Raw genomic sequence first — 23,036 nt, forward strand, 5'->3', positions numbered from 1 at the left:
AAGATAAATAGAAAACTAATTCTAAGAAATGTCTGTTCAAGGGAATTTACTCTTTCTCTCCCAAGGATGACAGAGATGACTATGTCTTCAGACTGCAAAAAGAAAGAAGTGAAACACAGGCCAGGCCAGACAAGAAGAGGCCAGTTATAGCACAGATCGACCTCCCACTAAGCTTGTCTTGCAGACAGATGCACGCCAGCAGGGTTCTCTCTGCTGACCTGTGAACTCCAGACTGCTCCTGTTTCACTCCTTCCCGCTTTGCCAGAGGCCTCCAGCTGGGTTTGGTCTTTGGCTCTTAGCTCTTGTGACCTACCCACCTACGTTGTTTCTGGGTGACCTTGTGGCCTGTAACACCATCTACATGTTTACACGACTGACCCAGCTGAGTCTCACTCGAGATCTCTCTCCAATGCCATCTTCACCACTTTGTCACCTGGATAGTTGTATTTAAGGTGACAGATTGAAAGCTTAGGTAGCTATAGAACCAGCTATCTTGCTTCCTTCCACGGTCCAGTCTTTGACTGGTTTTCCTCTGATGAATTTCAGGACCGGGCCCAAGAGTTACATCCCCCCTCCCCCAGAAACTGTTAGTTAAGCAGGTATTAGTATTGTGACTTAAATTCTTCTTTGTAAGATTGTAGGCTGCAAAGCTAGGCTGACCTTTAGGGCCCACACAAGTCTATTTCTCTACTCTGCCCACATGTAGCCTCCCAAGTTGATAGACTTGAAGTGTCTACACAGAAATGTAGTTTAGTGGCAGAGTACTTGCCTAGCAGACACAAGGCACTGGATTGGATCCCCAGAACTGGAGAAAAAAGTGAATTGATTCAATCACTCTGTGATTTACTTTGCTTCAGTAAAAGAAAATACGAATGAGTAAGTCTTAGTTACAAAAGATATTTAAGCTATATGAAAGAATTGGTCCTATTTCATGCTCTGAATTTTACTTCCTGTTCATCGTGTGCCATAACCACCTTCAAACTCCTCCCTAACAGCAAATAGCATGGCTTTGGTAACAGAGACTAGCAGTTTTAGCAAAACAGTGCTTTTCTCTCTAAGCATCCACAAAGCCTCATGCATGCTATGCCTCCCAGTCCTACCCACACCCCCACGTTTGGGTATGAGCATAGAGATTCATAAGACACAACAAACACTGGTTTGTTCTGTGCAGTGCACAAGGAATGCCCCATTTTGTTCTGAGCCTGTTTGAAAATTGCTGTATCTTTTATGTAATCGAATCTTCTGCTGTCAGTGAGGGGCTAGATATCACCTACTTTTTTGTTCGGTAGTAAATACATCATCTACTTGTTATCTCCCTTCCTTTGTATCTCCATTTTTTTTCTCTGCTAGGCTTTAGTGCTCCCTGACAGCACTCATATTTAAACAAGTATCTATCTTTCAACTTAAAACTCATCACAAACACAGCCCTGCCCTCATACCCCATTCCATCTCAGCCGTCACTCAAGTCCTCTGTCTAATCGTGTCAGACTAGATTAGGATCAATTCAGCTGCTAGAAGAGAAGCAGGGAAAAGCTCCAGTATGCAAATACTCTCTTAATATCTCAGAGAGTTAGGAAGGCAATGAGAACCAATGAAGCCAAAGTCTAGCTGAAAATCGCTTGATGCATGGATGACTTCCATCTGAAAAGATTGAGAAATGAGCAGAGCCTTCAACAGACTCACAGAGGTGAAGGGCAATCCAAGAGGTGGTCCTGCTGGCCCTTCAACTCCATAGTAGTTGGACAAAACACGCAGAAGACTCCATGGGCTGTGGGTGCTGGGGTTGGGGGGGGGGTGGGTGTATCAAAGATAGTGGGGTAGGAAGTTGAGGGGGACTATGGGAAGACTGGAGGCAAGGAGGACATTATGAAGTTCTCAAGGAATTAACCAAAAATGTTAAAAGGTAATTAAAAAATAAAAAGGTGGTCCTGGTAAATAAGGTTCTAAGGTAGAACTCTAATGAATGACCCCAGAAGTAAGGGTTTGTGGGCAAAGATCTACGCTCACAGGGATTGAAGGTTGACTTTTACAGGCTTTTGTAGTGAGGAGATTGAGGGGAACAGGAATCCCCAAAACTCTTATAACTGGAACAAATTTGCAAAGAATACAAGGACTTCTGGAGAATATAGATAAAGGAATGATTAGAACTAGACTTTAATATGACTATGACTAGTATGTTCAAAGAAATAAAAAAAAGCCAGATTGACAATTGCAGCATAAACAAGAGGCTGTAAAAGAGAATCTAAATAAAGTAAAAAATATAAGATTTAAATTAAGATTGGTGGGGAGTAAATTAGCTATTAACTATAGCTTGGAAGCAATCAGAAGACACACACACACACACACACACACACACACACACACACACACGCACGCACGCACGCACGCACGCATGCACACACAGATCACACAAGGAGGCTCCTCTTTTGGATTTCCTTCTTTCTATGGATAAGTTAGCTTTTTACTGTCACAGAAAAGAGACCCATTCAAATTACTATGGAAAGAAATAACTACCAAATCACGTATTCTTTAACCAATTTAAAAATCTGAATGTACCAAGGTCACTCACTAAATAGTGCAATAACAGAAGAAGGATGATCCAAGGTCAAATGTCTAAAGATCCGGTTAAAGAAGAAATTATAGTAGGATGTGGTGAAAATATAGTTAAAAATGAAGTGCATATAGTAGTAAGTGTATAAAAGAACATTAACAGTATCCAATAGGTTTACAATCTGTATAAAACTAAAATAAATGACACTATGAACATATATAGGATACAGTTAAATTAGATACTAAAATGTCTGCAAAATAGTAAACACACTATTATAAAATACACATGCTGTTTTTGTATGAGGCTTTAATAGTTTAAAGTCTATATGGCAGTCTTTTAGGTAGGCATAAAATAATACAATAAAGTCTAATTTGCTGAAAGGAAGAAAGGGAAGAGAAATATAGAACACAAGGGCAACATGGTAAGCAAAATAATTATACCATTTTAAAATTCAATTATATTGGTAATTACACTAACTATAAATGGACTAAATATTCTTCCATTACCCTATTATTCTCACTGTTAAACTTTCAAAAGTCTGGTCTTTGAATGTTGTCTTCAATTTTTAACCCAAATCAATGAGTTGGTTCTTTCCAAACTCACTCTATATTACCTAGACTACTTTTGGCAAAAGGATCAATGTCTTTTATGTTGTTCAGAGAAATAAATATTTTCTAATTTTCATCTCCTATGGCCTCCTGGTAGACTGGGAACTCATCACCTTCCTTCCTGAAACTATAATCTTGTCTTATTTTATGATGTGTTTACCCTGGGTTTTGCTCCTGCTTCTCTGATTGCCTTGTCTACTTCCTTCTGTGCAGACCCTCAAAGCCCGAGTTAAAGAAATGCTCCCTTTGCACCTTTATCAACTTCTATGGCTGAATATATTTAACTTCTACCATATTATAACATAGAACATTAAATATATATATGCAATTCATACTACACACACACACACACACACACAATTTCTTCCTAGCTCTAACTTTGAATACCCTACAAAGACACTCCAATCATAATAATGCATTAGTTCCCTCTAAACTTCAGATTATATATTCTTTTGATCTATTCTCATTTCAGTGAATCATTAGAATTTTACCTCACCAATCACTCTTTCTGGGAAACTCAGAGTCATTTATACTACTTCTAGACTATAAACTAACTATGTGTTTCCTGTAATGGAATGCTGAAATCTAATCCTCAGTGCATAGGAATTTGGAGGTAGGATTCTTGGATGATTGGGTCACAAGACTAGGCCATCATAGATGAGATTAGGACCTACAAAGCCACCAAGACTCTCTTTTCCCTGTCTCTATGCTAAGACACAATGGGAAGATGGCATCCTAAAGAAGCAGGAAGTGAGCCCTCATCAGGTGGTGAGTCAGCTGGTGATTTGCTCTGAGTCTTATCACCCCTGAGCTGTGAGACATGCATGTCTTCTGCTTCTGGGGTGCCCAGTGTGCAGTATTTGATAGAATAGTCTGTCAATGCTGTTGATTCTTGTCCTGAAATATCTTTGCAAGTCATTCTACCTAACCAGGACTACTATAGCCTGCTGCCTGGAATGCAGCCCTGGCTTTCCCCCATTGACTCCTGTCACTCTCTCATTTGTTTTCAGCCAAACGGCCAGAATACCATTAGGAAATCCCACAACCTAGGGCATTTTCTGTGTTAGTCAAAAGAACATCACAAAGTGTTTTTCTCTTCAGTCTCAGGGAGGCTGTGCCCTTCTTATTTTCCAGACTAAGTTTCCTTCTCCATCCTCCCCCTTGGGCCACAGTAGAGATTTTAAAATTCCTTAAACACAGTATATCTTTTCTTTTCCTTCCTTCCTTCCTTCCGTTCTTCCTAGAGATCTCACATATTTTGCTTTCTTGGCCTGGGTAATAAATGTTTATTCTAATTGTCTGTCTGGCTAACTTCTACTAAATTCTTGGGTCTCTGCTGAAATGTCATAATCTCCCCTAGACATGAATGACTCTCTCTCTCTCTCTCTCTCTCTCAATTCTATATTCACACCTCTTCCTAATTTACCCAAACTTCTCACTCCTTTTCCAGTTGTGCTCTCGTGTGTCTCAGCTTCTGATCACCCCCTGACATCTCCTTTTTTCTCTTTCTTTTCCTTCCTTCCTTCCTTCCTTCCTTCCTTCCTTCCTTCCTTCCTTCCTTCCTTCCTTCCTTCCTTCCTTCCTTCCTTCCTTCCTTCCTTCCTTCCTTCCTTCCTTCCTTCCTTCCTTCCTTCCTTCCTTCCTTCTTTTTTTAAATTTAAAACTCATTTCAATATCTAGTTCTGCAAAAGCACAGTGGTGCTAAGATTTCTCAGCAGAGGGCGCTAGAGGAACACTGCAAGGGAAGGGAAGTGCTTGCTCTGTGCAGTTGCTGCAGGGTAGGCTGGGAGCTTGGGTATGTGATCAGCAGAAGGTGATTTATCCCGGCCATGGGCAGAGCACATGCGGTCCTTCTGGGACCCTGCAGCCTTAGCAGGGTCTGGTGGTCACCCTTCGGTGACCATTACCATTTGGACAAACTGTGTAGGTCTCCTGGAGACTCTGATTTTCCCTGCTCTCTTCCCTCTTCCTAGAGGTTTGTCTCCTACTGCCCTTCTTAAGCCACTTCCAACAGAGCCTTTACACTAAGGCCCTCTCATGTCCCAGGCCTTTCAGCCACACAAGCGTTCTCGCTCTGCACCAACCACAGAAGGTTTCCTGCATCCTGGGGCCCCCAAGGGTTGCTTCCTGTTTGTACCAGGCCTGCAGACTGCTCTGTGAAGTCCAGCTGAGTAAGGTCTTATTTCCCTAGAACTCCAGCTTTGGAAAGGGAACAGACAGATTCCTTCTGCATTTGTCCTTCCGGGGATGTGCCTTCTTTGATAACATGTGCCTTCTTTGATAATATACTGAGTCTTCTTGTATAACATATTGTAGTCACTCTTTTATCAGTCATTCACTTTATCAGATAAACTTCTACAGTTTACCTTTTATCTTCTGACAGCTGGGCAGCTGAGAACAGAGTAACTGCCTTTGATTCAGAATGCTGTATCTATTCTCTCTATACTTTTATGTGTAATACTAATCAAAAGTACATATTCACTTGTGGCTTTAATTTCTTACATTGGCTTCTTACATGGAACTAGATGCACACAGACATCAGGCGCCGTGCTTGTTTGCTTTCCTCCTGGTTCATACATCATACGTGGCGTGTAAGAAGTATCCAGTGAATATGTGTTGCATGAATGACTTTGGAATGGACGAGTGAACTTTCTGCTAATGTATTTGGTTATGTCCTTTGTATGCCTCATTAGCTCTTTGCAGACATTGCTATCTATTTTACATATCAGGCATAATGTGTTCTGGAATGGGTAGCAGTATAAGGCACCTGATTTGGGCTCTTTAAACATGAAATAATGCTATCTTTTTATACTCTCCTATAGTTGCGTCAAGAGCAGATGTAGCAATGACTGCCACAGATAGCATTCTTTATAATAGCTGTTTCTTACCTGTGCGTCAGTCACGACACCCACATCCCCATGCCCAGTGAAGACTAGAAATAGATAGGTTTAGTTAAATTCTAAATTTAACAAAAATTACTACTACAGTTTAAAAATTTCACACATCTTCTACCCCAGGATTCATACTTTCAAATGCCCAAAGTTGGGTAGGTGATACAAGTAAGTAGATGAGGCAATGAACAACAGTGGGACTTCGGTAAACTGTGCCACACATTCTTCAACTGAATGTATTTTATTCAAAGGTTCACAAAAACATCACATGAGCTGAGCTGTTCCCTGACTGCCACCTAGCAAACATAGCCAGAAAATACTGGGGCCTGTCTGAATCTCAGCAATCAGAACTCTTAAAATAAGAGATGTTTGACTCAAAGACGTTTCTTATATTATTTTGTTGAAGAAGTGCATTAAAAACCAACATCTACTATGATCCCTGCTTTGTAAGAGGAGACAGAAATTAGTGACCGATGCAAGACAAACAGTTTCAGGATTACAGACACAAGGTCAATTATTATATTATTGTTGTTGTTATTATTACTATTAATTATTTTTGTTTACTTTAAGTTGGAATACATTTGAGTGCAATATTTATTCAATTTACAAATTAGAATTACTTTAGAAACTTAACAAACAATCAAACAAACGAACAAAACAAAACAAAGATCATTGAATTTCCAGCCCTACACTCTTGCCCCTTCAGGGGATCAGGAGGAGACTCCAGGCACAGTTGGGGGACTCCTCCATGGTTCTGAAACGTGAATGTTCGTGTCTCCACAGATTGGAAACTCATGTCCAGTGTTTCCCCAAATGTTTTCTAGATTGAAAATGTCTTGTCTGCTCCACTTTAATACTTAAGAAAATAGAAACCAAGGACAGATAATAATTTCTCATCCTATTTAGAGAAAATCCTATTTTCCTGCACTGGAGGGAGACAAAGTTTCTCAAAGGAGCTGTCTGGTTGCCTTTCCTTTGAAAGGCAGAGCCGTTCACAGTTGCCACAAGTGAGTGGCTCATGGCACAAGAATGGAAAGTCCCTACAATAACTCACTAGCAGACCATACTTCATTTCTTCATTTTCATAACACACTGATTACTAGCTTCTTTCAGGAAGAAATTTTGTTTCTACACGTATGCAAGTGCATGTACACACACACACACACACACACACACACACACACACACACACACACACAGAGGGGGAGGGTCGATTAAAAGAAAGAAGGAAAAAATAAGATTGTGTGATGAATGAGGTAAATAGCAAATTCCTTGTTTTGAACCCTGATTAGCAGTGGGTCATGCATGTCCCTGGAGTGAAGTCAAAAGATCACAAGACTGAGGGACACAGCGCATCCTTTGTTGAGTGGGGGAGTGCATGTGCTCTTTAGGACAGGGGGTCTGTTTGACTACTGACAGCTGGTGAAAATATTTCATGAGAAGTCAGACAGTAGGCGTTCTGCCTGAAATCTCTGGTGTCATTTTTAAGCATGCTTGCACTCACTTAAGAAAATTAGACACTGATTGCACCTGGCCGAGAAAACGCACCTGATAACAAGATGAAAACTGTGAAGAAAGTGTCTACTAGCTCATCGGCCTGTCTCAGATCCACTCAGTCACAAACACCTGGGAGGATGGCTGCCTTAGCACACCTTTGGGGACATTCCCTGTGTGACCCTAGCCTTCACTCAGATTTAGAAATCACTGTTCTCGTCAAGCCTGGACAATGGAATGGGTGTTCCAGGTGACTTGCTCTGTTCCCTGTGTCAGAAGCCTCAATAATACTGAGTTCTACCAACCATGGTACAATGCCTACACTGTGGCCTAAAGAGCTGTGCTTCTTTAGACCCACTTTGATTTCATGACACCAGAGACTTATCTTTGGTTCCTATTTTCTTTGCAGTAAGAAGGAAGTCTTCGCAGAACTGAAACAGAAGTAAACGAGAAGAAACACATGCCTTGATTTGTGCCTCGAAAGAGAGCACACATTGCAATCCTTTGACTTTTGAAGGAAGAACAATTCCTGGGCAGTCACAGGGAACACTACTTTTTTTGAGAGACCTGCAATATAATTCATTGAAGGACAATTCTTGGGCATGGAATAGTCCGTGGCAGTTTTACTTCCCAATGTTTATTATTCTTACCCATGTCAGCCATTACCTTTCTGTGTTTGTAATACAGGAGATAGCCGTCATGCTTCAACACAAACCACCTCTTCCTCCAGCCCTTCACAAAGCCCGAGTGGGTCCTCTTATGCAGGTAGCCACGACAGGTGGGCCATGGTGTATTGGGACAGCGGCTGATGTCAGATCCCACCACCAGGGTCAAGATGTCTGGACCTACAGGCATGGATTTAGGACAGATAGTTAAGTGGCCTATCAATTTATAATATTCTGGAGATGCAGTAGCTATGCAGAAGTAATGGATGGATAAACACTCATAAGTTTTTACAACTGTAAAACAGAATCTTGTTACCAGATTAAACCAAGTCTCTTAGAAATTCAAACCTACATGTTTATGAAGAATATAAGAACTGGACAGATCACTCTATCGATTCACAAATAAGTAGTTGAACTGGTTGGGGTTTCCAGGTTCCCTGAACTGAATAATACTCTTTTTATCATAGCTACAATGGTTCTGATGACAGAGTCCGGTCTGTGCAATGTCCTTGGCTGTAATGACAACCTAATTTCTTAAAGTCTTGATTGACTTCCGAAGAAGGGAGGTTGTGCCTCACTTTTATTAACCCCCACCCCTGCCTCTCTCATAGCCTCCTTTGTCTGGTTTAGCTAGAGTGAGACTCTACTGTCTACATCACTACTAACCACCCTTGCTGAAACTGTCACTTATCAAAACCCTTGTGTTTGGAAACAGTAGTTCTGGGCAGTCCTAGGTACTGACCTTTTACTGTTTCCAGGTTAAGTGTGACTTTACCCTGAGCTTCCAGTTCCTGTCTCTTCTTGGAACATCTTCTTGGCTGGACTCCCTTGACACAGGACTGATACACAGCACAGCTTGTGGAAATCGTACTGTCCCTGTTAACATGAGGTCACTGCTTACCTACTGTGCTTTGTCGCTGCCAGCGTGGACACCACACACCTACCTTTTGATGCTCAAAGACAGCTCTCTGAATGCCATGCAGACAGACAGTAACCCTGACACACTTTGAAGACTGCAAATGGGCTATGACTTCATTTACAATTCCTCTGAGAGGGAGGCCACATCCCTGAAGGAGGACATTTGGCCTTGGCAGCGCTGACTTCATCATGATGGCTGACATTGAGATTACCGATCTGTTTAGAGCTGTCTATGGAAATGGGGGTCAGCAAGGAGACTCATCTTCCATAACTGACAAGCTCCAACCCAGGGGATCATTCCTGGCTGAGCCACATGGCCCTGAAAATAAAGATTTGTCCCAGAAAGGCTGACACAGTCTTAACTTTTGCAGCACGCCGAGCACCTTGGTAATTAAATAACTCTCAGTATGTCAAGATAATTCTTCATTGCCATGTAAATACATTTTAATTTATTGAACTGCCCTTAAGCTCCTGTCAAAAACACATCCAGAAAAATTAAAAGAAGTACTCCAGATTGACCGGCAACCCACAGATGCCTTTGTCTTTGGACTGTAGTCCCTACAGAACTGCACTCCTGGACTAATGTGTACAGTTGACACATCTGCCAATTTATTTATGGACTGCTGCAGTGGGCTGCCCCCGGGGTCATTTTCCTCTTGCTTACACAGACTGCACGGGAGTTTCTCTGATACTGATCAGACTAAGCTCGTGCTTCAGCCTGGTCGTAAACATAGCGCGCTGCACCATGAAAAATTCTCTCTGGGGCAAGGATGCAGCTGGCCCTGGTGCAGCATGGTTTCATCATGTTGGAAGAAAGTCTTTCCTATCCAGAGTGAGGGCACAAGCCCGATGCATGGGGAGTTGTTGAGCTCCAAACAGCTGTCGGGAGATGGTAGTTTTATCCTCTTTACCACATGCTACCCCGGGGCCCAGAGGACTTAGGCTTGACATTCACAGAAGAGCTTGAATGAGAGTTTAGACTTTGATATTAGGATTTGTAAAAAAAAAAAAAAAAAAAACAAAAAAAACAAAAAACTATTTCTCTAGCCACTGTAGTTTGTGCATTCAGAGAACTAAAATTTTAAATGCCGACATTTAAAACCTGTATTTATTAACTTAGCCTAAAATTAGGAAGTGTCTTAATTTGGCTCTTAACAAACTCATGAACATCAGCACTGGCTCATTAAACAATGGGCTCTCATTCAGTAGGTTCAGCATGAGCCTTGACATTCTGTGTCTGTAGCAAGTTCTCATGTTATGTCCAAATACAACTTCAGTTCACGTCCCCAGGCACGTCTGTTTCCACGAGGCTCACCGCTTGGTCTTTGCCACCGAAACAGCATTTCATTTTGCCAACTATAATTTAGTTTCTTTTGACCAAATATATTTTTAACCCCAACATATCGCAGTTCAAACAAACAAACAAACACTCTTAGGCTCCCTTACCCCTCGTTACTTTTGTTTATCAGTTTTGTGAGCCTGGGAATGGAAGCAGACAACCATTGCCATTGTCTACTGGGCATCTTCTTGCTTTGGGAGGGATGAAGAATGCAGACCGGTCACTGACTACAAGCCTGAGATGAAAGAGTCAAGAAAATTCCCGGTTTCATGAGACGAAGATGTTTTCCACCCGCATCTTTACCCACCCCAGTTCTTTAGGGACAAAGCCCTTCAAAACAAAAGCTCCCCCAGAAAAATCTTCCCTCATATGTTTGGAAGTGTAGAGCTCAGTAAGGTTATTTACAGCTACAGGGAACAGAAAAAGAATTTCTTTTTCTAATTCACACTTCCTCCTTGGCTCACTGTCTTATTATGCCACCAATCTTAAACTGTGTCAGAGTCACACCTCTGCTGTCAGACAAACTCTACCACCCTCACAAGTGCAGAAGAGAAATGTGCAAGATGTGTGTGTTCTGTCCCCGAGGGCTTGCGCCCTGTTCAGCAGCTGAGAACCTGGCCTCCAGAGGTACCTTTGTGTTTGATTTTACTAAAGCCTGCACTTAGTGATCCAAAGCCCAGATGGAGCAAAAACTTGCAGGCTCTCTGAGCATCAGTGTGTCCCCTTTACATTGGTCATTAAATCTCCTCTTTGAGTCTGCCAGTCACTAGCCCTGTAAAAAAGCCCTAACCGCTGTATGAGGGCAACCTAATTAAATAAAGACTCAGCCCAGTGTGATGCTGTGTACCTGTAGTCCCAGCACAGGTGGCTGAGGGTAAAACAAGAGAGTCCAAGTTGAAGGCTACCCTGGGCCAAACGGTGAGAAAGTGTCTCAGCAGGCAAGGGAGCATTCAGAGTCCCAAAGACTCACATAGAGATGTCATTTTCATTACTACCCTGAGTGCCTTTCAAAAATCAGTTTGGGTTTCCTCATCACCAGGGGTGTGTGTAGTACTATGACTAATAATGCCAATTGCAATTTGTGGTGGTGTCCCCCTTTCTCATGCTGCTCTCTTGAGATACGATAACACGCTAAGACAGTCAGTTGTAGGGTTGGAACTGTTTGGCCAAGTTTTTAAGATTCTGGGCTGAAGAAGAGGGTTCAGTGGGAGGAAGGGCTTGAAAACAAAAGTGTGTCTTGATGCCAGGCTGTTCGTGAAAGATTCAACATAGAGGGTTGACCAATACTACAAACATGGAGGCCTCATGAGGTACCCCACAGTCAAGAGTCGCCTGCTGAGTCTGGCACACAGCTAGAACTCAGACTCAATATTCTCTGAAAAGTAATTTGATGTCCTAAAGTCTGATTAAGTGTCACAGCCAGGTATGCTCTTACAGAACTACTGTTTTCTTGGTGACCCCATTTACCCCACCCAACTTTCTTTCATCATTATTGCCTACACATTTCAGAATGAGGGTTTAGCTCCAGCTGTGTATAGGATCCATTCAAGGGACATCTTTTGTTGCTGTTAAATAAAGACAGAGTGCCCATCATAACACTTAGATCATGCCACAGAACTTGCCAGTTCCTTGCTTTTTTTTTTTTTTCTTCAAGTACAACAATTTATTTTCTCTTTCACAACAGGGACTCACAAAATGGGCTAGATATATGAATCTGACAGTACTATCTTGTGTATGTCTGTCTTCCTACGTTACATAAATGCTGTCATGCTGCTTTTCTGTATGCCTCCCTGCTTCTCTGCCTATCTCGCCCTTTTGTTTATCCTTGTCTTTTCTTTTGCTTTCAACTTGAAACCGTCTTTAAAAGCAAAATCTATCCATGATGCTTCAAAGTGAATAGAAATGCAGCATGTGTATACATTACAGTGTGGGTTTATGTATTTCCCTAGTGATGGTCACTCAGGCTGACTCTAATTCCTTCCTACCACATAAAATACTGCACAAACACCCTTGTATTTGTCCCTTAAGTAGGTTTTAGGCTTATCTGTCCAGAAGTACAACTGTTAGGATGTAAGATTTATAGGTACTTTACTAGGAAGTGCAGATTGCCCGCCTAACATCCTGTATCCCAGTACGAGTTCATGAAGACTCACATTTTCTTACCACTGTGACCCTGTCAAAGCTGGCTATTATATGACACCTTTTAAAAATGTTACTGAATCTGGAACATCATCTTGTTGACAATTTACATTTTTTTGATTAGTGGCAAAACAGGCCCACAGTTTCTTTTACTGACAATGCTTTTAACTTTAAAGTTGAGATCTTGTACAACTGAAGTTCTCCTCTGTATGTAGAATAACATGTAAAGCACCATGTATGACACCTTTGTCAAAATTTTGATGAATATTTGGGTATTTTTGAGCTTTTTGCAGATCACTAATCTAGTCTATATTCTACAGAAGAACTCCATTCTTATAGGTTTGGAATATATCTTCATGTCTGGTATAAAATGTTATTTTGCCATCTTGCCCTGTTTATGAATAGTATATCCATTTCAAGACATTTACTCTTTTGCATGTTTATAGGAAAGTTTTTCAAGCTACTCACACATTTAATTAAATTTTATCATTCTATTGAATTTTTAGAGTGATTTTTGGAAGAATTTAGATCTTTACATATTTTTATCCATAAATGCATAAGAATAGTGTTTATTTACATTTAGTCCTCCTCTATCATATTAGATAGAACCTAGGGCTATGAACACAGAATATAGTACTCTACACTGAACTGTATATCTATCCAAGCTCTTCTTTTATAGACCTCAAGAGAGTCATGTTTTTCTCTAAGTTCTTCATTGACAGATCAACTCTAAACACTTAGAATTTTTGTTGCTATTGTTAGTCACATGCATTTTTTTCCTTTCTTTTTTCTTATTGTTAGCACAAGTACATACTGCTGATTTTTAGAAAGTTATGATGTTTTTGAGATAATTACATCATTTACCATGTCCTTTTCATCCCTCCAGACCCTTCCTTGTTCTCATATTTGCTCTCTTTCAAATTCCTGGCATCTGTTTTTACTAATTGTTGTTACATTCATATATATGTATATGCATATACATATATATTCTTAAATATAACCTGCTCAGCCTGCATAGTGTTACTTGGATTTATGTTTCCAGTGCTGTCCGTATTTTACTGGATAACCAATTTGTGTAGGAGATCTTAGTTCAAAGAGTCTTTCTCTTTGTGTTGCAGGTTTCTGTCCATTGTAATCACATAATCTTCAGTAACAATGGTTGTTTCTTCCTTCTCAGAGTGTATACCACAATTTCTCTTCCTTCTATTATGTTGTCTTAGTCAGGCCTTTTGTTATTAAGATGAGCAGTTTTGTTATAACCATCATATCTCTTGTCAATTGCAAAAGAAATATTTCCAAGCTTTCTCTGTTAACTATTTTTGTTCATGTGTATATATCTTTTTAATGGTTGGGATTTTGATTATGTTATAGTTAAACTTAAATTCCTATATGTCCAAAGATTGGTTGTCACCCTGTGGCACTGTTGGTGTGTGACAATCTTAGGACATAGCGTTCTGTGCATGGAAGTTAGTTCATTGATGGTGGGTTGCTGAAGCGTTCAATGGGACTTCTTTCTCTGGGTGCTGCCTTCTGGCTATGACAGGGTGAGCATCTCCTCTACAGATATCTACAACAGACATCTCCACAATTCAAAGCATCAACATCAAATAACCACAGACTGAAACCATGGTCATAGTAAAATTTCCCTCCTTGTAGGCTTGCTACCTAAAATATTTTGTCATAGCAATAAAAAGCTACATAGTTAAGTAGCCTTTATCAGAGATGAAAGGAAAACTGATGTTTTTTTTTCTCTGTGTTTGGGACATTAAAATTATTCAAATACACTGAATGCTATTAAGCAATTCTTTTGCTCAAAGTAGGGGTAAAAGAGTTAGTAGGGAATTTTAAACTATTTCCTTGCACCAGCACGTCATGCTTAGTATAAAACTTTTGTGTTTTAGATTTCTTTTTGGCAAAGTGCCTCATTTGAGATTCCTTGATAAAATCTTTCTAAAGTCATGAACTCCAATAACCCTTTGCAGTGTCCTTACATCAAATAATCCTTTACCTGAAGATTGCATCTGAGGTCCTCTCATATTTTGAGGATGTTACTCTAGAATCTGGTGTTGTTACAAAGTCTGATTGCACTTTGATTCCTTTAGAGGAGATGCAATGTTGCCTTCCTGCAGGTTAAATAGTTTTTGCTTTCTCTTTCCTGTTCTTGAGCTTCACTATAGTCCACTTGCCTAAGAGTTTTTGTGCCCATCTCTTTGATGATGTAAACATTTTCTGATTGATCCTGGAAACATCTTGTTTTGTTCTGTTCCTAATAATTTTCTTTGTGGACTTCGGTGATAGTTTGGTTGCTAAAGTGCTTGCTATGCAAGCATAATGATATGAGTTGATCCCCAGAAACTGTATTTTAAAAGTTAGGCATGGTAGCAGGTGCTTACAATCCCAGCACTAGAGAAGCAAAAGGGAGGAGCAAGGGTCTTGGGCTCATTGGCTAGTCAACCTCCCGGGTCAGTGAATTTCATGCCCCCGAGAGACCCTAGCTCACAAAACAAGCTGGAGAGCATCCTTGGAATGACACCTGATGTTGATCTCCACATACACAAGCACACAACCATCACACACACACACACACACACACACACACACACACACACACACACACACACCAATTTTTCCTTTTCATGTATTTTTTTCTCTCAGAAATGCCTGATTAAGATAGTTTTATGTTGTTCTTCTGGTTTTCTTCTTTGCGTTTAACTGTTTTTATGTCTGCCTGAATTTTGTCTTTCTTTCTCTCCTTCCGTCCTTTCTTTCTCCCTGATACTTTCTGGGAGGGTTTATGCACTAGCTTGGATCACCTAAGATCTTTCCATTGTGTCTACTTTATTATTCAGTTCACATACTGCTTTCTTTCAACATTTGTCTTCTTTATTCTTCGCACCGACAACTGGCTCTTCGTTACAACCACTTTTCTGTTTCATAACCTGTAAATGTCCTCCTTGACCAATTCAGTGATGTGTATTGATCTTCTTTTACATTTTAAGCATCTGCTCTCAGATGTATTCATTCTACCTTGCATATTACAGATTATTCTTACTTTGACATTCTTTTCCTGCCCTGTTTCCCAGATTCTTTATTATTTCAACTAGATAACATCTTTTGCTTGGGGATTGCTAAAAATGTCTTTGGAAAGTATGCACTGGAGCGAGTTTAAAGCTGAAGCTGTCTTTAGCATTCCTCCTGGTGAGCAAGGTGCTACTCCTCAGGGCAGTGCATTTTGCTACAGCTGCTATGTATATCTTGTTTATTTTGGTAGATGACCAAGAACCTCAGAGAATCTCCCAACTATTCTATCAGAGACTTCACTCTTTCTGAGTTAAAATCTGTGCTATTGCCAACTTCCCCTAAGTATATGCAGGACATCATCCATGAACATGGAATGATCTATGTCTCAATCCATGTGAGCACAGATCATTGACTGCCCATCATAAGTGCTGTCAACTTTCTAGTATTCAGTGACAGTGAAGTAGAATGAGACTTTCCAGGAGCACATGTATAACAAATCAATAACAAATATTCGACCCCCAGCCCTTTTCTCACATGAGATACTGAGCCTTTGCTATTTAATGTAATTTCCACCCTGTAACAAGTACAAACATGACATCATCTTTTTATGTCCCTTTCTGTATTATTCTTTGATATCGTAGATTCATAATTTGCCTTTCTGCTTTGACAGAATCTCTAGTGTTGAGTTTGAGGACTGTCAAAGACAAGGGGTATAATTTTTTTTTTCTAGGAGAGAGAAGTTAAGGTTGAGCCCAGATTATAACAGAGTATAACCCGTTCTGCTAAACTCCCATGAGCAATGAGCTCCAGCTAGGATGTTCAAGTCACTTTCTCCTACTGTCAATGTTAAGTCACCATTTTATCATTCAAGTTTTAAAGATGTTCTATGTTTTTCTTTAATTTCCAGGAATGGTGAAGTGTTATAAACAACATTTGGCTTTTTGGAGCAAAATAAAGAAACCACTAGGAATAAAAGTATTAGTAAAATATTTATCACAAAAGTGTGGATTATGGCTAAAATTAGAAACACCAATGACAACTTATGCTGGAGAGGATGTGGAGAAAGGGGAACACTCCTCCACTTCTGGTGGGAGTGCAAACTTGTATAGCTATTTTGGAGATCAGTATGGGGGTTCCTCAGAAAAATGGGAATCAGTCTACCACAGGACCCAGCAATTCCCCTCTTAGGCATATACCAAATGATCCACATCCATGCAACAAAGACACGTGCTCAACTATGTTCATAGCAGCATTATTTGTAATAGCAAGAACCTGGATTCCCCTCAACTTAAGAATGAATAAAGAAGATATGGCACATCTACACAAAGGAATACTACTCTGCAGAAAAGAATAATGGAATCTTGAAATTTGCAGGCAAGTGGATGGCACTTGAAGAAACTATCCTTAATGAGGTAACCCAGTCACAAAAAGAGGTATGTACTCACTCATATGTGGATTTTCGACACAGAGCAAAGGATCATCAGCCTATGAGTCATACCACGAGAGAAACTAGAATACAAGGAGAAATCCAAGAGATTCATACAAGGTCCCTCACAGAAGGGGAAAGGAACAAGATCTACTGAGCATATTGAGCATATTGGGAGTGGAGGGGGAAGTGAGTGGAGAAGAAGCTAGGAGAAAGAGAAGGGGAGGAGAGCAAAGCATGTGGGACTAGGAAGACTGAGTCAGGGAAGGAAAAAAAGAGAGAGAGAGAGATGCCATAAAAGAGGGAGCCATTGTAGGTTTGAAGAGAAAAATGACTCTAGAGAAATGTTCAGAGACCTACAAGGATGACCCCAAGGTGGAGAGGCTACCTTGAATGCCCTTACCTGATAATGAGATTGATGACTAACTTATCCACCATCATGGAGCCCTCATCTAGTAGCTGATGAAAACAGAAGCAGACACCCACAGCTAAATACTGACCTGAACTGAAATCCAGATGCAGAGAGGGAGGATTAATAAGAAAATGGGGATAAGACCAGGCTGGAGAAACCCACAAAGACAGCTGACCTGACCTCCAGACTTACAGCTGGGAAACCAGCATTGGACTGACTCAGATCCCCTGAACATGGGTCTCAGTTAGAAGGCCTGGGCAGTCTAAGGGACCTCTGACAGTGGAACCAAGTTGTATCCCTGGTGCACAAAAGGACTTTGGGAGCACATTCCCAATGGAAGGACACTCCCTTAACCTAGAGGCAGGAGGGAGGGCCTAGTCCCCACTCCAAATGACTAGACAGATTTTGTTGATCTCTCCTGGAAGGTATCACCTTCCCTGTGGAGTGTGTGTGGGGGGAAATGGGATGGGAGGGTGGATGGGGTGGGGGCATGGGAGGCAGGGAAGGAGGGAGGAAGATAGGAAGGGAGAGGAAACTGGGATTGATATGTAAAATAAGAAAAAAATAAATAATAAAAAAAATTAAAAAATGTGGATTACAAAGAATTATCTTTGAGAAGAGCTAGGTACAAAAGTAACGAATAACACATGTCTTATACTATCAACTTACTATTGTAATTATGATAATAAACTCTGCATTTCTGAGCTGTGCTTCACAAAGGGTAACTATTAGAGTAAGACCTTTGAGAGCGATTACACATGCTAACTGATAATGACCTTGCATTCCTGGCATACCCAGTACACATCTTACAGAGCAATAAATTACCAAGCCAAATTCTACCTGAAAACAATTCAGAATAGTTAAGTAGAATGCACTTGTAGGTAGTTTTCAAATGTTAGTCTGTAGGTGAGAACTCTGAGCTCTCGGTAAACCCAAAGAAAAATGTCATATGCCAGGGCACCCGAGGCTTCTTCTAAATGCACATTTTAAGTAATATCTCATTGTCTAATAATGACTCGGGCGCATCACAGCATCCATATCACTTCCAGGAATAAGGTACCACATCACATAATCCCATGACAGAACCAAGCATTTTCTAGTTGAATGTGTTTATCTATGAGACTTTAACTGCTTCGAACATGGTGTTGAAGAAAATTGTTTTTGATAGAGAACAGCAGCATTTATCTCTCCACAGACTTACTGTGGATGGATGGAAGGATGCAGGGGATTGGAGCATCACCACTCCTGCTGTGGTCCATTGGTGTCGGAACTGCTTGACACGCAGGCCTCACGTGGCTCTAACAGAATCTCTAAAAGTTTCAGACCTGTGACCTCTCTCTCTCTCTCTCTCTCTCTCTCTCTCTCTCTCTCTCTCTCTCTCTCTCTCTCTCTCTCTCCCCACACACACACACACACACCCCACAATAAAAACCTAAAATTTTACCTCTACAAACTTTCTTAGTTAACAAATGAGAAAATGAAGAGGAGAAATAAAAAAAAAGTAAACAAATTCTTATGATTGAAATAGTTTTGATTCTTAATTAAAGAAAGTTTACGGTAGTAGAGTGTATTTTGCTTACTGACAAAATATTTTATGGGTGATGATCAGTACAAAGTGTGTATTGTTTAGAAGTAGGGTTTAATTACTAGGGTAAAGCAAGACATTGGTCACAGTGCATTAATGGCCTCCCTCTACCTCTGCCACATTCTCACATTGGAACTTCCTGCGTATTGAGCCCTCAGCGTTTTTGGTAAACTCTGGAGTCTGTAGCTGGACCACTTACCTTTCTTTGCAAGGTGCACAGCTTCTGCATGCTCAACACTGGTGACCTCGGTGCCATTGACAGACAGCACCACGTCTCCAATCTGGAGTCCAGCTTCCTCGGCAGCACTGTCTGTAAGTAGACAGACAACAGTCTCCTTGAAAGAGGGTCCCAAATTGAGTGTCCTGCTGTTTGTACTTTGAAAAAAAAAAAGACTCTTTTTCTTTAGGGCCTTTCGTTCCAACTTTAGACAATTGCTTATGTCATTAATGAGAAAGAAAACGCGCTCCTTGTGGCCTCCCTTTCATTTCTAAGACTTACACATTCAGCCAGGCATTTGAGTGGCTCCTTTGCAATACAATAGCAACGCTGCTCTGAAACTCAATCTATTCATCTGCTAGGAGGTTGAACTAGTAGTTCTCATTCCCCATTGCTGTGAGGTCTCTTTGTAACCCTGAGAAAAATCACTTAACCTCAATATCTTCATCTATAAAAAGGGGGCTGGGGGCAGAGCCTCGCTGCAGGACTGCTCAGGGAACAAGGAATTGAAATACTTATGAAGTTGTGGCAAAAACAGATATCTTGGAGTAGTTGGGGGGGGGGATGTGACAAAAGGAAGAATGAAAGACTGCTTTTCCTTGCATTATTTAGGCTCCTTTTCAGGTAGGAAACTGAAAATAGCCTCGAATTTATGGTCCTTAGCTGTCAAGACTGGAGGCCCTTCCCACTGGATACTTTGTCCCTTGGATTTCTACTACATTCATTTATGCAGCATGACCATATTTTCTGCAAGTTAAAAACCAGTGTACCGATTCAAGGTTAATTTATTTTGAGAAATATGGCCTCTTATAGATTTGGGTAATATTCTTCCTACAGCAAGCAGTTGAACCTACTTCTTATTTCTTCGTCCATTTAAACCCCTTTCCTCTCTCTTTGATGTGCTTGCTGGTACATACTTGCTGTTCATGAGCTCACAGAGAAGTGTGAGCAATAGCAAGTTTTTAGTATGTAGGACGTCACTGACCTCAAACAATATTCATGTACTTTTAACATTTTATTTTATTTTACTGTTTTTATACACCTGGATGTTTTGTGTTCATGTATGTCTGTCTACCCAGTGGAAGCCCTGTGTCTGCAGAGATCAGAAGAGGGTATCAGATCTGGAACTGGAGTTATAGACGGTTGTAAGTCAGCAGCATCTGGGTGCTGGGAATCAAGCCAGCGTCATCTGAAACAGCATCCAGAGTTCCTACGCACCAATCCATCTCTCCACCCCCCCCCCCCCCAGAGAATGTTATCTATCTTCTTACTTTTTTAAGTTTTGGTTCTTTATAATGGAGTTTCTCTGTGTAGTCCTGGCTGTCCCAGAACTCCCTCTGTAGACAAGGCTGGACTTGAGCTCACAGAGATCTGCCTGTTTCTACCTCCACAGTGCTTGGGTTAAAGGTAGGTACTACAATACCTTGCCAAGAATGTTACTTTTAAAATGTGACTCAGTTTTTGAGGGTAACATGATGTATATGTTTTCATTAATGACTACAGTTTATTTAAATCTGTTCATAATGGTAGGGAGGTCTCTAATTAATAACTCATTTCTACATTTCTACTTCAATTCAGAAAGGGGTAAGAAACAATCTTTGATAGTCCCTTTTACTTATATACTCTTTCGCTAGGAGTAATAGTACATCTCATGGCATTGTTGATTATTTGACTCATTTGCAATGAATACAGTATTCTACTGTCTTAAAGGGCTTAGAGAATTTGTTTATGACATTACAAATAACAACATAGATACAGTGATGTTTCTTATCATTTTCTACTTTCCCCATAACTCCAGCTATTGTCTTACAGGTTAGAAGTCATTCAACAAACACAAATTGAATAAATAAATGAAGCAATAAAAATGATATGCTATAGGTTTTCATCAAAGACCTTCAATTTTACTGGTAATGAAATGAGAAACATAACTAAAAAAGAAAATTACACTTGTAGTATAGCAAGTGACAGATATAAAACAAATTATAAAAAGAGTCTGAGCTGTGATTTTGGAAAATGAAATTCTTACTTTAATTTGGGGTAATTATAAAATAATTTGAAGATAAAGGAGACTATGGTCTGATACTAATGAGAAATTGAGTTATGTTTCATGAATATTAGGGAGGCCAGAGTGACGGGGACTGCTAGGTTGATATAAACCTAACTCCTCTGCTGTCTGGACTCACAGTTGGTCAGTCCTCAGATTCTTTTGCAATTGGGCCTGCAATCTGAAAAAGTCCTCGTCACTGGAATGTGAACAGAAGTGGTATTCCATTTTTAGACCTACACCCTGAATATACAGGAGGGCCCCCCTTTCCTACTCCCCTTTTCATTTCTCTGACAGGTACCAGTGACTTCAGGGTCCAAGGGGTTGAAAGATTCATAAGTAAAATGGAACCCAGATCATGAACCATTATGTGAGATAAAGCTATCTCCAACTAAGAACATCTACATTAGACTTCTACCATGACTAACAACCTCTCATTTTGTTTGCCTTGAAAAATGCATATTTTTATTGCATTTTATTGAATAATGCATATTATTCAAAATACCAACACACCCAAAACAGTGAGTATTCTGAGTAAAGGTATGCTTACTTTCTAAATCCCCAAAGTTACTGAATCAAGTCAGCTCGCATAGAGGCTGTGAGTCAGGGGGCTTTGACCTTGGTGATAACATAAGGGAGACAGCCAAAGGAGAGCGGGTGTTTTAGGTGAAGATGCAGAGTTTGTACTGGATCCTCTGAGGTTAGAGAGACACAAAATATCACAAGCATAAAACATGTACATTGTCCTATACTTTAGGTGTTAGGAAGATTAATTTAGAGTAGAGAGGGATTGAGTTAAACAGATCAGCATCGATATTATTATAGAATTTATGCAAGCCTATAACATAACTCTAGAGATTATGGTAGCCTAACAGTATGTCACATGATCCTAAATGCTCTTCGGAATTCATTTGGATACTTGTCTTCCTATTATTAATAAAAAATAAACATGTTCTACCAGCAATTAAAATTTGTCATTCGTATATTGTGGTATTTTCTGTATTCAGAATACTCTCTGATATATGAAAGGAAAAACACTGGTTAAATACGTGTTTGCTTTTAGATACCCTGAAATGGCCATGGAGCATAGTATCTTAAATGTCCTTTGGGATGAATGAAAAGTATGTTTGAGGAGAGAGAGGAAGCACAGTGGTAGACTGCTTGTCCAGAATGAGCGAGGCCCAGGGGTCAAGCCGGGAAAACAGGAGAGAGGATTTGAAGCATAGCTTTGAGACAGAACCAACGAACAGATTCATAACTCAGATAATGTTAGGAGAGAAATATAGAGCATTTAAGATAAACTCAAAGAACAATTACTATTAGTAAGAGAGAGAAAGGGGGATGGACAAAGAAAAAAACAAAAATGAAAGCAGATAGATCTTTAAAATATTGTCAATAGTGATCACAACGAAGACAGGGAAGGCTTAGCTGGAAAAGTACAACCTGCAGACCTGATCTGGGATCCCCAGCATTTGTCTAAAAAGTTAGGCTCAGCAGTAGTCAGTATATAGCTGTAATCTCAGCGTCGGGGATAGACACACACAGGAAATGACTTCAAGTGGGTCAGTCTGTCCAAATCAGTGAACTCAAGGTTCATGCAGAGACTTGTCTCAAAGTGTAAGATGGAAAGCAAGTGAGGAAGGCATGTGATATTGACATTCATGAGAACATATGTGCTTTCACGATTACACACACACAGACACATACACACACGCACGCGTGCACG

The 23,036-nt window shown here is 40.3% G+C and overlaps 1 protein-coding gene across 1 annotated transcript in view; it reads right to left on the reverse strand.

Moving 5' to 3' along the window:
- The window catches only part of LOC127226600 (uncharacterized), a 117,464-nt gene that overhangs the window by 41,518 nt on the left and 52,910 nt on the right, over positions 1–23,036 (reverse strand). The window contains exons 8-9 of the mRNA XM_051190669.1: positions 19,249–19,359; positions 8,211–8,389 (exon numbers count right to left, since the gene is read on the reverse strand). Of these exons, the coding sequence (XP_051046626.1) occupies positions 8,211–8,389; positions 19,249–19,359 (290 nt within the window). The remainder of the gene's footprint in view (positions 1–8,210; positions 8,390–19,248; positions 19,360–23,036) is intronic.

Source organism: Phodopus roborovskii, unplaced genomic scaffold (assembly GCF_943737965.1).
Source record: "Phodopus roborovskii unplaced genomic scaffold, PHOROB, whole genome shotgun sequence".
Lineage (NCBI taxonomy): Eukaryota > Metazoa > Chordata > Mammalia > Rodentia > Cricetidae > Phodopus > Phodopus roborovskii.